General features: G+C 32.2%; 1 protein-coding gene across 1 annotated transcript in view; it reads left to right on the top strand.

The window, feature by feature from the left end:
• Positions 1-12,905, top strand: part of LOC149423042 (pre-mRNA-processing factor 17) — a 31,446-nt gene that overhangs the window by 14,480 nt on the left and 4,061 nt on the right. The window contains exons 6-9 of the mRNA XM_089632825.1: positions 1,751-1,859; positions 2,681-2,835; positions 2,953-3,086; positions 4,709-4,930. Coding sequence (XP_089488951.1) covers positions 1,751-1,859; positions 2,681-2,835; positions 2,953-3,086; positions 4,709-4,930 — 620 coding nt within the window. The remainder of the gene's footprint in view (positions 1-1,750; positions 1,860-2,680; positions 2,836-2,952; positions 3,087-4,708; positions 4,931-12,905) is intronic.

Below are 12,905 nucleotides of genomic sequence, written 5' to 3'. Positions count from 1 at the left end.
CGTGACCAAAAACCATGTTAAAACTGCGAGTGAGAAACCAAATCCGCTATATCATACAGAAAGTCACTATCAAAACCCGCTATATCGGATTCAACGAATCACAAGCAGTTATTTTGCCAAAATACAATATGGCCGCCGCTCTGACGCCACGCTCGTATGTCAAAATGATGTACGCGTGAGTTTCTAAACCCGCCATGTCGCCTCAGTTGACTTTCAAAATCACGAAGTGAGTATCAAAATCCGCTATATCCATTTTATTTATCGAAATTACTTAATTATTGTTAGACATATATAGAAAAATAAATGCTTTTCGAAATTTTATTACTCCAAATCATTATATAAAAAATTTTAATGCATTTACTTATGTACGCTAGAGATGTGACAGTTTTTTGCGGTTTTCTCCAAATCAATGAAAGTTGATATAGCGGGTATAGAAATTACACGACTCATATAATAATTATCATTAAACTGTAAAATGATGATTACTTGTAAAACTGTTAATTTTTTACATTATAAATATGTAATTCTTTTCTCTTATTCTTCATTTCCTTTAGAGCGGGGTCGCCAAGACTCATTGAAAAAAATGCGTTCGATTTAGCAAAGGGGGGCATTTATTTAACATTTTTATGTTACAAATAAGATATTTTTGGCAGTGCGAAAAATAACTCAACTTTGAGCGCATGTGCACAATTCTTTAGGTTCATTTTGAACTGGTTTATAGAAAACATTTTAAAGGTATGTATGATTAGTTTGAAGACAATGCTTTTACTTATTTTTGGCGCCGTAATTTCCTTTGGCCGTCTTGATGTGCCCAGCACAAAGATCGACTTGTTTTGGCGTAGGTTATAATATTTTACCGTCAGGGTAAAATTTATCAAAATTTTTTTAAAATTTTTTGTTGTCTTAGTTTGGTTTTTTAAAAGTATTTTATGCTGATTCTATAACGCACAGCATGGGCATATTGGGTTGGTATTGTAAGTATTTTTTTAACACAAGGCTGCATTGCAACTGATATAATTAATGTATTCGTATGACGTTTGACCGGTCAGTGGTTGAGTGGGTTGACCGGTCAGTGGTTGAGTGGGCATAGCGCTTGGGTCTCACCCGAGCTTCGCGTGTTCGATTCCTCGGCTGGCTAAGTCCTCCATCACAACACAAGCAACATTTTCGGCTTTCTGTGGTGGTAGTAGGAGATTTTCAAACATTGTTGTGTTATTCGTAACCCGGGAATGTTTGTCTTTCTTTAAAAAATAAAATTAAAAAAATAAAAATGTATGTTATTAATTGTTGATGAATCACTATTTTTCACAATAAACAATCTATATAAATAAAAATGTATATGTTCATTTGTTCAAAATCTTAAATCTCCAAAAGTTCTTCACCAATTACCATGAAATTTCGACACAAAGATACATTCAAATACACGTGTGTTTTTATATACCTATATTATATAAATGTCACCTGTGACAGGTAAAAACGTGCCCTTTTTTTTAAAACAGCACCATTAGTTGGACGTAAAAGCAACACGCCCTACTGTTTTTCTGTCTGCACGGACAGACTGAGCTACAGCAACGCGTGGCGGGGTACAGCTAGTAAATAAATAAAATTAATAAAAATTAATGTTCAAAGCTCTTCATGTAGAACAGAACTGTACGTAGTGTAGGAGCCTGTTACCTCAGTTCGATGAACTGAACACCTGAAGAAGAATATGAGATATTGTGAGGATTAATATTATGTTCCTTCTTTTTAGATTTGGGAAGTGTACAAGGAGAGAAGGTGTGTGAGGACATATTATGGTCACAGGCAAGCTGTGAGAGATATCAATTTTAACAACGAGGGAAACCACTTTGTATCAGCAGGTAAAACTATCAATAATTATATATACTAGAATCATTGGCAGAACAACATTAAGTCAGACAATAAATTTAATATTAGATACATACCTACTTATAAAAAAGCACTATTCTCCGCTCCTTTTGAACCTCCAAAACCTCTTGTTAAAATATGGCCACTGAACAAAATATATGATTAAACCATTGCTCAAAATTTGCTAGATTTCTTTTTTCCAAAAAAACTTCCTCTCTCCCCTTCTCCCCAGAAATAGCACCACTGCGAGACAATGCTTGACAACTACTAATCACTCATAATGAAATGATTTATCTTATATCGAAAAAAGCTTTAAGCGGAACATTGGCTGAAAAAGAGTAGATGTTTAATTGAAGAAATAATATCAACTACAATATCAAACATAAGCGTTCCCGTTTAACATGCTACTGAAAAAACCGTCCCTTCCAATATGGTAGCAAATGTTCGGACGGCGTCCGCGATATGTTAAAATTGGGAAAGAATTGTATGTACCTGCGCTTTCAACTGTTCACAGAATATGAAAACAATGTATTAAAATTCTGAATCGCAATTGAAAACAAACTGCTATTAATATGGGCACAGTCACTCTGCAAGTTACGCACGCTTAAGTACCTTAGGTACCGATTTAGAGATGTTAGAACTGAACCGAGTTTCGTAGTTCCGAGTTGTGATTGGCCATATTGGAAATTTTCTAGGTTGTTTGACACTCGGGTGCACTTATTAACTGGCTGCTACTGACTAGAATTAATAATAATTCTACTAGCAAATCTTTGGTAAATATCTTATTATGTACTTACTCACTTTTTTTTTTCAGGTTATGATAGATATATAAAACTCTGGGACACTGAGACTGGAGAATGTGTCAATCGCTTCACAAGCAGGAAGATTCCCTACTGCGCCAAGTTCCACCCCGATGAAGATAAACAGCATCTCTTTGTTGCTGGAACTTCCGACAAGAAAATTATTTGCGTAAGTGAAACAAAAGATATTGTAATACAATAAATTATTCACAAATTTGAAGAAAAATTTTGTACAAATTTATTATTATATGCAGTTGGTAACTAATTTTATTGTTATCGTTTTCAGTGGGATACACGTTCAGGTGAAATTGTACAGGAATATGACCGCCATCTTGGAGCTGTAAATTCAATAACATTTGTTGACGAGAATAGAAGATTCGTGACTACTTCAGATGACAAAAGCTTGCGCGTTTGGGAATGGTAAGGACTTGAACCTATTTACCATCTATCAAATTATAGTTTCTATGTTTGTATCTGTTGGTTCTTGAACCTCTGTGGAATTTAACCAATGATTTGGACCCCCTTAGCCACTCACTTGCCGCACATTTTAACAAAAACGGTCACGATTGCCCGGAACAAACGGGAAACTGCTGAACGCATAAACAAACGCATTATGTACAAAGAATTTACCGTAATCACATCATTTTCAGTTTTCTTTTATCTTTAAAATATATAAAAAATCTTTAAAATATATAAAAAGGTTTTTTTTAAACTTTGTGCGAGATATAAATATATTATTTTTTGATTTTTTATTGTGGATTCATTATTTTTCTTTCAATTGATACAAAAACCGTTACAGTCTTCCTGAAATGTTATAAGTTACAGGCTTTCGGGTAAAAAAACTGGAGTATTTTGCGAAATGACAGTATAAAGCTGTGTTGACATTTTGTTGGGATTTTTACAAAAGTAAATAATAAAACCATGGTTAACCACTTAATGCTAGGGTTTTTTAATAAAAAATATATATTTTTTTAATGTTTTATTCAAAGTTTATAAATTTTTCAATTAAAATATAAATAAGACCGAAATAAGCAGCTCAAAAACACGACCGATCTCAATTGCAGGTAAATTCAAACTGAGTAAAATAATCGCTAACTTTCACAAGCGTTACTCGTGTTAGCAGAAATTGGAACGCATTTAGCGCGCGAGCGTGACTCATTTGAAAGCATGAAGCGGTTAAAGTGAAATAAAAATATCATTCGCTTACCCAATTAGCTTCAATTAGACGGGTTATTTGAGAATAATATTTTGTTGAACATTTGCAGAAATGTGAAAAAAAATGTATTTACAACAATCATTATGTAGTAAAATTTTATATCCAAAGAGTTAAAACATCTAGTATTAAATCATCTTGCAACAAGATTTACAAACAGTCTGTATTTAAAATTAATTAAAAGTTAAAAATATATTTTTACAAACTGTTCACACAAAATATTCTGTCGGGATAAGTGTGGAGCGGACTTTATAAAGACTGACGACGGCACGCAAATAATTACTATCGAAAGTTGTAATTTTTGGTAGTGTCTCAATTCTTATGTTTTTGGTATAAAATTAATAAAGAGACTATGTTTAAACAATCTTGATACTATAATATAAATAATTATTAACTTATTGTTGTTTTATGTGAACATACAACTGACGCGTTGAAACAAGATTCAATTACTTCTGAGCATTTTACACAAAATACAGAACATATTCTTATTTTTATACAAACAGAAATGGAAAAGAATAAGTAACAAATTTAACGACAAACGAATAATTTTATTCAACGAACTAAACATGCATCTACTATAATTCCACCAAAAATAAATTTTACCGTTCCCTAGCATCTTTTGGAAAGAAGCGCGGTGCGGAAGTCGAGTGCAAAGTGGAAAGCCACCAACGAGCACTAGGGAACTACTAATAAATCACGCCCTCTCTGCGCATGGCAATAGATGTGCATCTTAGCACCTCTTTTTGCTTGCAGTCAGTCTATAATAGCCATGACAACGAGAAAATATACCTAAAAACGTTTCCATTAGTTAATTCTAGTTGTTTTCCAGGGACATACCAGTTGACATGAAGTACATCGCAGACCCCACGATGCATTCCATGCCCTTTGTGACATCCTCTCCCAACGGCAAGTGGCTGGCGTGTCAGTCCATGGACAACAAGGTGGTGGTGTTTAGCGCCCTCAACAGGTTCAAGATGAACCGGAAGAAAACCTTCACAGGTCACATGGTGGCCGGATATGCTTGCGGTATTGACTACTCTCCTGATATGAGGTAAGCTGACTCTCATTTTGATCCATAAACAGTTACAGCGGTCATTCAAAATACCGGTTATGCGTACAGACAGATCTGATAAATGTTTTACTTAACTCTTTAGGTGGCTTTATTGTTTTTTCATGGTTTCATGAGAAGTGGTCAATAACCAATGGAAAATAATGTAATTTCCAATGTCGAATGAGAAGAGAATGCGTTCCCCATGCGGTTGGTCCCATGGTACTTTGCAAGATGTTTTCTATTGCCCAGGCTTTATATTGGCACGCCGCACTCAAGGGGCAAAAAATTGTCTTGACGATTTATCGGCATATCACACCTAAAGGATTAAAGCTACTTAGTTTTCGACAATTTTTATTTCTGTTTTATTATACATACAGTGAAACTCTTATATTGAACTGCAAAGTAATAAATTCTGTGGGATAACCTTGTACATATATAATCATGTAGGTTCCAAAGTATTCCATTTGGTTATTTCAGTTTTCAAAGTACCGAAAACTTCTTAAGCATGAAAACTTATTATGCGGGAACTTTAAACATTAATGGGTTTTACTGTAAATTATATAAACTTTGTTTTTATGAAAATTTGTGAGTGTAATAAAAGAAATTAGTAATTTTATTATTTTTGTCCATAGATACAAAGAGTTATGACTTTTATAATGCACAGGCCGCTCATGAAATTCATAAAATGAGGACTATAAAAAAATGATATAAATTAATCTAACAGCATTGTTATTTGAGTTTAATTTACGTATAACAAAACCTATTTGAACAGCCTGTATTATTCAACTTATTAGGTTGCAATGTGGGTACTGCATTGGCTTTTTAACCCATTGCGTCCCAGCTCCGTATCTCCATCAGGTGTATGGAAGGAACAGTGATCATTCGTTACTATCCCTGTCTCTGTCAGATCTGGTCATAATCACAGTATTTTAAATATTTACATTTTGTGTTTATTTGGGTTTTCCCTAGTGTATTATTTTTTTATATAGTTTTTGGGAAATAATTATGTATCTGTCTTAACTTATCAATCTGATTTCATAAGCTGTGAGAAGGCTGTAAGTTTGCACGGACACAATTCTATTCTCGCTCTGTGATACCGGTAAAGTAAAGTTCTTTAGATTTTGTAGTATGTATTTACATTTTAGTAGATTGGAAGATAGATACAAGTCAGATTTGCAATTTTCATACAGAATTAATTGAAAATTCAGTCTCAATGGGTTAAAAGATGCTAATTAGCACAATAATACATGTTTGGGATACTATTTAACAAACTCATTTGTGATGAGCTTCATTCTCACTGAAGTGTTAATATCAAAATATATAACAAATTTTAGTGCTTACGAAATGCCAATAAATATGGTGAAACTCTTTTTCAATTTCTCCTTAAAACGGCTAATAATTATTATGCTGCCTTTACACTCGTAAATCGCTTACGTAAGTGACTTATATCAAAATTACTATTGTAAACGACGCTATAAGTCGCTTACCGTAAATTATAAATTATACAGAAGTCGTAAGAGGCGTAAGTTTTTGACAGTTCTAATCTTCTCCTCATGAACTTACAGCCTTCTCACAGCTTATCATGTATTGTTTCACACAAACGAAATATTGAATTCTGTAAGTCTAAACTTAAACTTTATGAAACCAGTTCGATAAATTGAGACGCTTACCGTATGAAATGGTACCTAAATGCGCCGATGCGAGATGTCAAAAATTAAAAGATAGGTTTTCGTAGAGTTTTTTTTATGTGAACTAAAATCTGATTAGGATAAGGGGATAAGTACATTTTTAACTCCCAAAAACAATATAAAAACAAACGCTAGATAGAACTCAAATAAGTACTACGAAAAGGAATGTAAACGGAGTGAAAATTTCATTTCCAATGAAGATTCCAAAAAGCAAAGAGATAATTTATTTTTCATGTGGAAAAAAGCCTTCTGAAATTGAGCATCCTTCTTTTTAATTTATCGGTCCAATGCATTGATGTATTATATGTCCAATGCTTTCTAATCTCAACGTTTCTGTTTATAATATTACATATTTGAATTCGAAGTCGGTTGCTGTCATTTGGATAAAATTAAAGAACTCCATTCAATTCTACCATTAACTGAACAAAAGCGCGTGGAGGATTGTTTCTCTCAAACCAACTTCTATTTCAACAATTTATTTGGGCCTTTTCATCTTTATTGACAAAATTGCGTAAATTTGACAGCAGCAAATCGTTGTTTACGGGAAGCCATCTTACCGCAAATAAAATTACGGGTTTAGCGGTCACTATGAGCACTTACGTGAGTTAAACTTCCACGAGCATTAATTACAATAAGATGCATATGTAAACACCTGTTATATGTTTTTCGTTATAAAAATACCAACCAAATTTCAACCAAAATATTTTGCAGAGTATATTATTTACTATGCAGATTTAGGGAAACTGCAGAAAACCTCTTAAGCAGTTGCGTGCAGTCCATAAAGGCTGAAAAACTGTGAAAGAAAAATAACTTTTTCAAAATTATGTTTTTTTTTTTTTTCCAATATAAAAATATTTTTCCATAGAAAAGTATTATTTTTTGCATACAAAAAATCCAATTTTTGTACCTGAAAACTAACTTAAAACATTGAAATTTCGAAAAAAGTTTATTTTGTAAGGTGATTCTATCACATAGAATCACCTTCCAAAGTTTATGCACTTTACCTCTGGACACGCTGTATAAGTTTTATTATGTACTAGCTGTACCCCGCCACGCGTTACTATGGCTCATTCTGTCTTTGCTTACTTAATAAGGAACTGCAGTGAAATATATTATGGTTTAAAAAATATATGGTTGCATATTCATATAAATCAACAAACGCTGATTCTGAATCTATAAGTTTTATAATACATAGAATTTATAAATCGTCATTTAAAACCAAATAAAATACTATCCCATCAAAACATTACATTCTGGAATAAACTCTTATTATTATTAAAACACACCTTTTGGTTGGTACGACTGATCCTGCAGTTTCATCACAACCAGTCTACGTGTGTATTATATCTATGGTGTATATCTTTTACATCAGGGTTGCCAATTCATGGCGAATTCCCCAAATCGGCGCGAATTTCTAAAATTTTCAAGAATTGGTTTTTTTGCAGGGAGTACCTATTTGTGGGGAAAATGCGAAGATTCTGGGTATTTCTTGATTATCTGACCATATTGAAAAATAATGTTTACAATAATTGTGATAACGCACCGGTAAAATGTGTGGCGCAGTCATGAATGAATTTTTGCACTTTGATTCAATACGTTCACATTAGTGACGAGATGCTAACATTTTACCTATTGTTCTTGGATGTTAAAAGCGGTAATCTTAATAATAAAAAACGTCTTAACTCCCATACAAAATACAGCATCGGTTGAAAAAAAAAACATAGGCTTTTTGAGACTGGTGAACCAACCCCAATAAACTGTAGACTTTGTAGACCCAAAAAATTAAAACTTTTAAATTTGTTTTAACTATTAAAACTAATTATAATAATTAAAAATATATAATAATTATTAAAAATGTATTTACGTTTGCTGATTTAAACAAAATGTACCGTTCCTCCACAGTTCCCGTACAGTTCCTCATTATGTATATGGGTGACCGGATAAATCATCAAAATGATATGATTCATCACATCTTCAAAAAGTTATATAAAGTCATGGAAAGTGATGAAACAAAAACTTTATTGACTGGGTTAAATAGGTTAGGTTAGGTTTAAATTATTATTTTTTTCATCGTTTCTAATGACTTTATATCAATTTTTTAATGTGTGTTGAATTGTCACTGTGTCGAGTTATCATGGAACCTGTATATGATATTATCTTTTTTGATTATAATAATTCTAACATAATAATAGGTACCACAAAGGAATAATTCTTAATAATAACGTAATTTAAAAGAAAATAAATGCAGTTGACACACCAAAGTGCAATCAAGCTTTAAATACAATATAGGTTAAATGCGTAGCAAACATTTATTAGAGCACCTAAACTAAACTACTGTGATTAAATCAAAATGAACCCCCCAACAAAATATAGTGATCTAAGTGATAAAGAAGCATTTTTCTTATTTGTCTGTTGATGGCGTCACACCATTTTTTCATAGTAGTGCAGGTTTTGGAATACTGATAAATTATTTATTAGGTGTGGTCACGGATGTATTTTTGCACTTGGTACAATACAATAACTAGTGATGAGATGCTGACATTTTACCTAGTTTCTTCAATATTAAAAGCAGTTAAACTTAGGAATAAAAAATGTCTCGACTCTCGATGCCAGCATACAAAATACGGCACCTGTTTAAATAAAACGTAGGCTTTTTGTGGCCGGTAAATTGAAATTGGAATCTTGTAAATTGAGTTAGCTGTAAGAAATACGATGTACCTATAGCTATACCCTTTGTACTTTCTGTATACTTGTACAAGAAATGTTTTTTTTTTTTTAATTTTAAATTTGAATTTGGTGATATCACACAGATACACCACAAATTTATTACGTTTTTGGGAGACCTGAAAATTAGAACTGTGTGAATTATTTTCCCTATTAAAACTAACATGCATAACATTAAAAAATATACTTTTATTTAAGTTAGAAGCTCATTATTGATTAAAAAAAGGACTTGAGTCCCTTATGAAAAAAATATAACAATTTTTTTATGAAAATGTATTCAATTGGCCATCTCAGCAGAGTATGACAATAAAATGGGCATTTACATGGTTTTCCTTTGGGTATTTACATGCACGTCATTGCTCACAAGTGAAACATTGTTTTTATAAAAGCTAATTATTATTTATGTGCTTTATACAGTCATACAATCATATTTAACTTGTGGGTTTTTATGTTCCCCTCTCTTATCTCTTGTATTTGTTGGAATGGGGACTGGACCGATTCCTCTACACGTACTTATGTAATCAGACAACTTGACGTGAACTTCACAATGACACAATCTATTTTCAAGGCAATCCATTTGCTGCTAGTTTTCATACAAATGCTGTAACCATGATTTACAAACCCATTGAGCCACTTCCATGTATTTTTATTGTTTAGTAATGTAATCGTTTTTTGAAAATTGTGTTATGTTGTAATACCTTTTATCCCTTGGAATGCCATCCTCCCGCGACCTTTTACTCCTTAGTTTACCAGAGGGGCCTCATCTCTCCTCTCCACTCCCCTTTGGTTCCCTGAAGGCCCCAAAAGGGAAGAGTTCACGGAGGTGGTCTCATCTCTCCTCTCCACTCTTCCTTGGTTCCCCAAAAGAGCTACCAGCAAATCCTCGGTGATTTTGCTGTCATATAATGGGTACAAATGTTAGAATTGCACAGTGGATTTCTTGGCACACTAGAGGTTAATACAAATAAATAAATACACATATACATACATGTGTATTTCAAAGCAGCCCACTTTGCTGTCTCAGCTGTTAGTGAACTATCAAAAGACGTAACTAAAATCAGGATTAATTTTTTAAACATGGATTGTCAAAAGGTTAAAGATGTACCTCTTAGGAGAACTGTCAGAATACAGATTTTGCAGAAAGTATTTTTGCATTACATTTGATTCAAGATAAATTCGTCCTTAATTTTGGCCTTCATTTTTTTTCTCGTTTCATATAAAAATATTTTGTTTAAAATTTTACAAACCTTGACGAATAAATTTTAAATGCTACATGCCGTTTCATAGAATTATTTAATTTATGATAAAAATTTTAATGCAATCTACAAGCCCAATATTTTCTCTTTCTAACATTGCTTAAATCATATTTCTCACCGTAATACGAAATGAGATAACATAACTTTTATCAGACCGTGTCAGGCCGGGAGATGTAAAACCAGCTCCGGAAATTACTGCTGGTTTCGACACATTACAAAAAGTACTTCTAATTTAAAAATAAATGTCATTGATATTTTACGTTAAATATTGAGAGAATAATTTTGATATTTAGCATAAGAAGTATTATTCTTTTTATATTCAAAGTGTTCCAAACAGTTTTTCGTGACCATCTCCATATTCCGAAAAATTCCAGTGCGCTCTTTGCAACTTCACGACTCATATCCCTCAAAAAGACTATGGTTATTTGTTGCCTGTGAAAAATATCTCCCAAAATTGCCCAAGGGGTTAAAACGTTTAATGTGAAATTTTAAAAATGTAAAGAACATCACATTGCTGCTCTTTTTTCATAAATTGACGTCACAAGCAGAAAACATTGATTTGTTCAGTATGTAATATTTTTTGTAGAACTCTGTTTTCTCAGTAGGAAAATATATTCAAATTAATTTTTCTAAGCCAATTAAATTAAAAAGATTAGTAAGTGGTTCATTATAACAGTCAACTTGCAGTCACAACAGTGTCCATGAATTTAATTATTTATTTTATAAATGTATGATGTTAACTGATAAACTTTCAGATTAATAAAATATGCGTTCATTATTTGTTGGCAAGACTGGATTTTTCTGCTTCTTGTGTCAGAAATATAATTATGCGAATAAAATTATTTTTCCATTCATTACAAATTCGAGATTTGATTATTTTTCATTGATTGTCAATTCGATTGTATTGTAAATTAAATCGCCTTAGTTTAATATAAGTCAAATATTTATTGCTGATTTGCGTGAACTGAATTGCTGATTAAATCCAAGTCATGATTTATATGCTTTCATGCTGCAAAAACATTAGGCCTACACGTGCCACAATCTGCCTTCAAAACCGTGCGGCTTGAAAAATGTTGTTAAAAATTTTGATTGCTTTTATGTTTATTATTTCCCCAAGTGCACCGTGTCAAAAGTAGTATAGGGTAACTTTTAGGCAGGCAATTTTTCATATTTTTTTGGCAAGTGAAGAATAAGATTTAGGACTCAAAACGTTCTCACGATTTGTATGGATAGTATTAGTTTTGGTATAAGTAAAACAAATACATAAAACTTTTTATAAATGTGTTTATCATTTTGGGTTGTATTGTTGTTATTGGTGGAAAGAAGATACTTTTAGCTTTACATTTTTTAATCTGTGGTTGAAAGTATAATTACTTTTATCATCAATGATAATATTCAAAACACTTTAATGTCAACTTGAAATGTTAATTTGAATGCACCATGTAATGTAATTAAATTATACTTGTTTTATGTAAAAGCCCGACCGGCGTAAATGAATAAATTAACTTTATTCATTCTTTAGCACTGACCACATTCTAACATAACTCTCTTTCAAATTGTTTTCATTTTCGATTTTAATTAATAATGTACCTTTTATTAACTCTCGACAGGTCAACACGCCAAACAATCTTCCGTGACCATATGGGTCTATCGACGACTCCATGCATTTATCATTTTTTCATGTCTTATGTGCATTTAAACTATATAAATCCCAATTATTTATTCATATTATCCTTACAGACTAGACATGTGCTAGGTTCAAATAATGTATAATCATCATTTAGAAATATCTACTCATTCACAAAATAAGCGTGCATGTAAAATGTGTTGTTGTGCGTCTGCCACGCCGGTAGGTGGTGGGTAGTTAACATGGAAGCAAGTGACGCTGAATGTTTTTTTTTTAAGTTTTCTTGTTAATGAAGCAATGAATTATTTTAATACTTAGAATCATTGTCTGTGATCGATGAATACATAATAAGTTATCTTTATCATTCATGTAAGCGCCCTTTGGGTCTTTTTCATGAAACTGGTGCAATATAAGTTATCCTATATATATTAAAGTATAATTTAGGTAATAACCGTATTATTTATCATCCGTTTTCTTAAAAAATGTGCAATAAATTATTATTGTACATAATAATAATCTCCTTGTATTGGTTCAAATTATCAAATCGGTTTCATTCTATAAATACGCTAACTTACGCATATTTTTTCTGTTTCCGCAAACGCAAGTAATTTTTGTTTACTCGAGGAATAATACTTAATTTTGATAAAACGTTTTTTGCTGCAATTTTTTCACATTTTTTT

This window comes from Hesperophylax consimilis, chromosome 6 (assembly GCF_061612785.1).
Source record: "Hesperophylax consimilis isolate HC1 chromosome 6, BYU_Hcon_1.0, whole genome shotgun sequence".
Taxonomy (NCBI): Eukaryota; Metazoa; Arthropoda; class Insecta; order Trichoptera; family Limnephilidae; genus Hesperophylax; species Hesperophylax consimilis.
The sequence above is the reverse complement of the archived record's forward strand: the minus strand, read 5'-3'. Positions and strand labels throughout refer to the sequence as shown.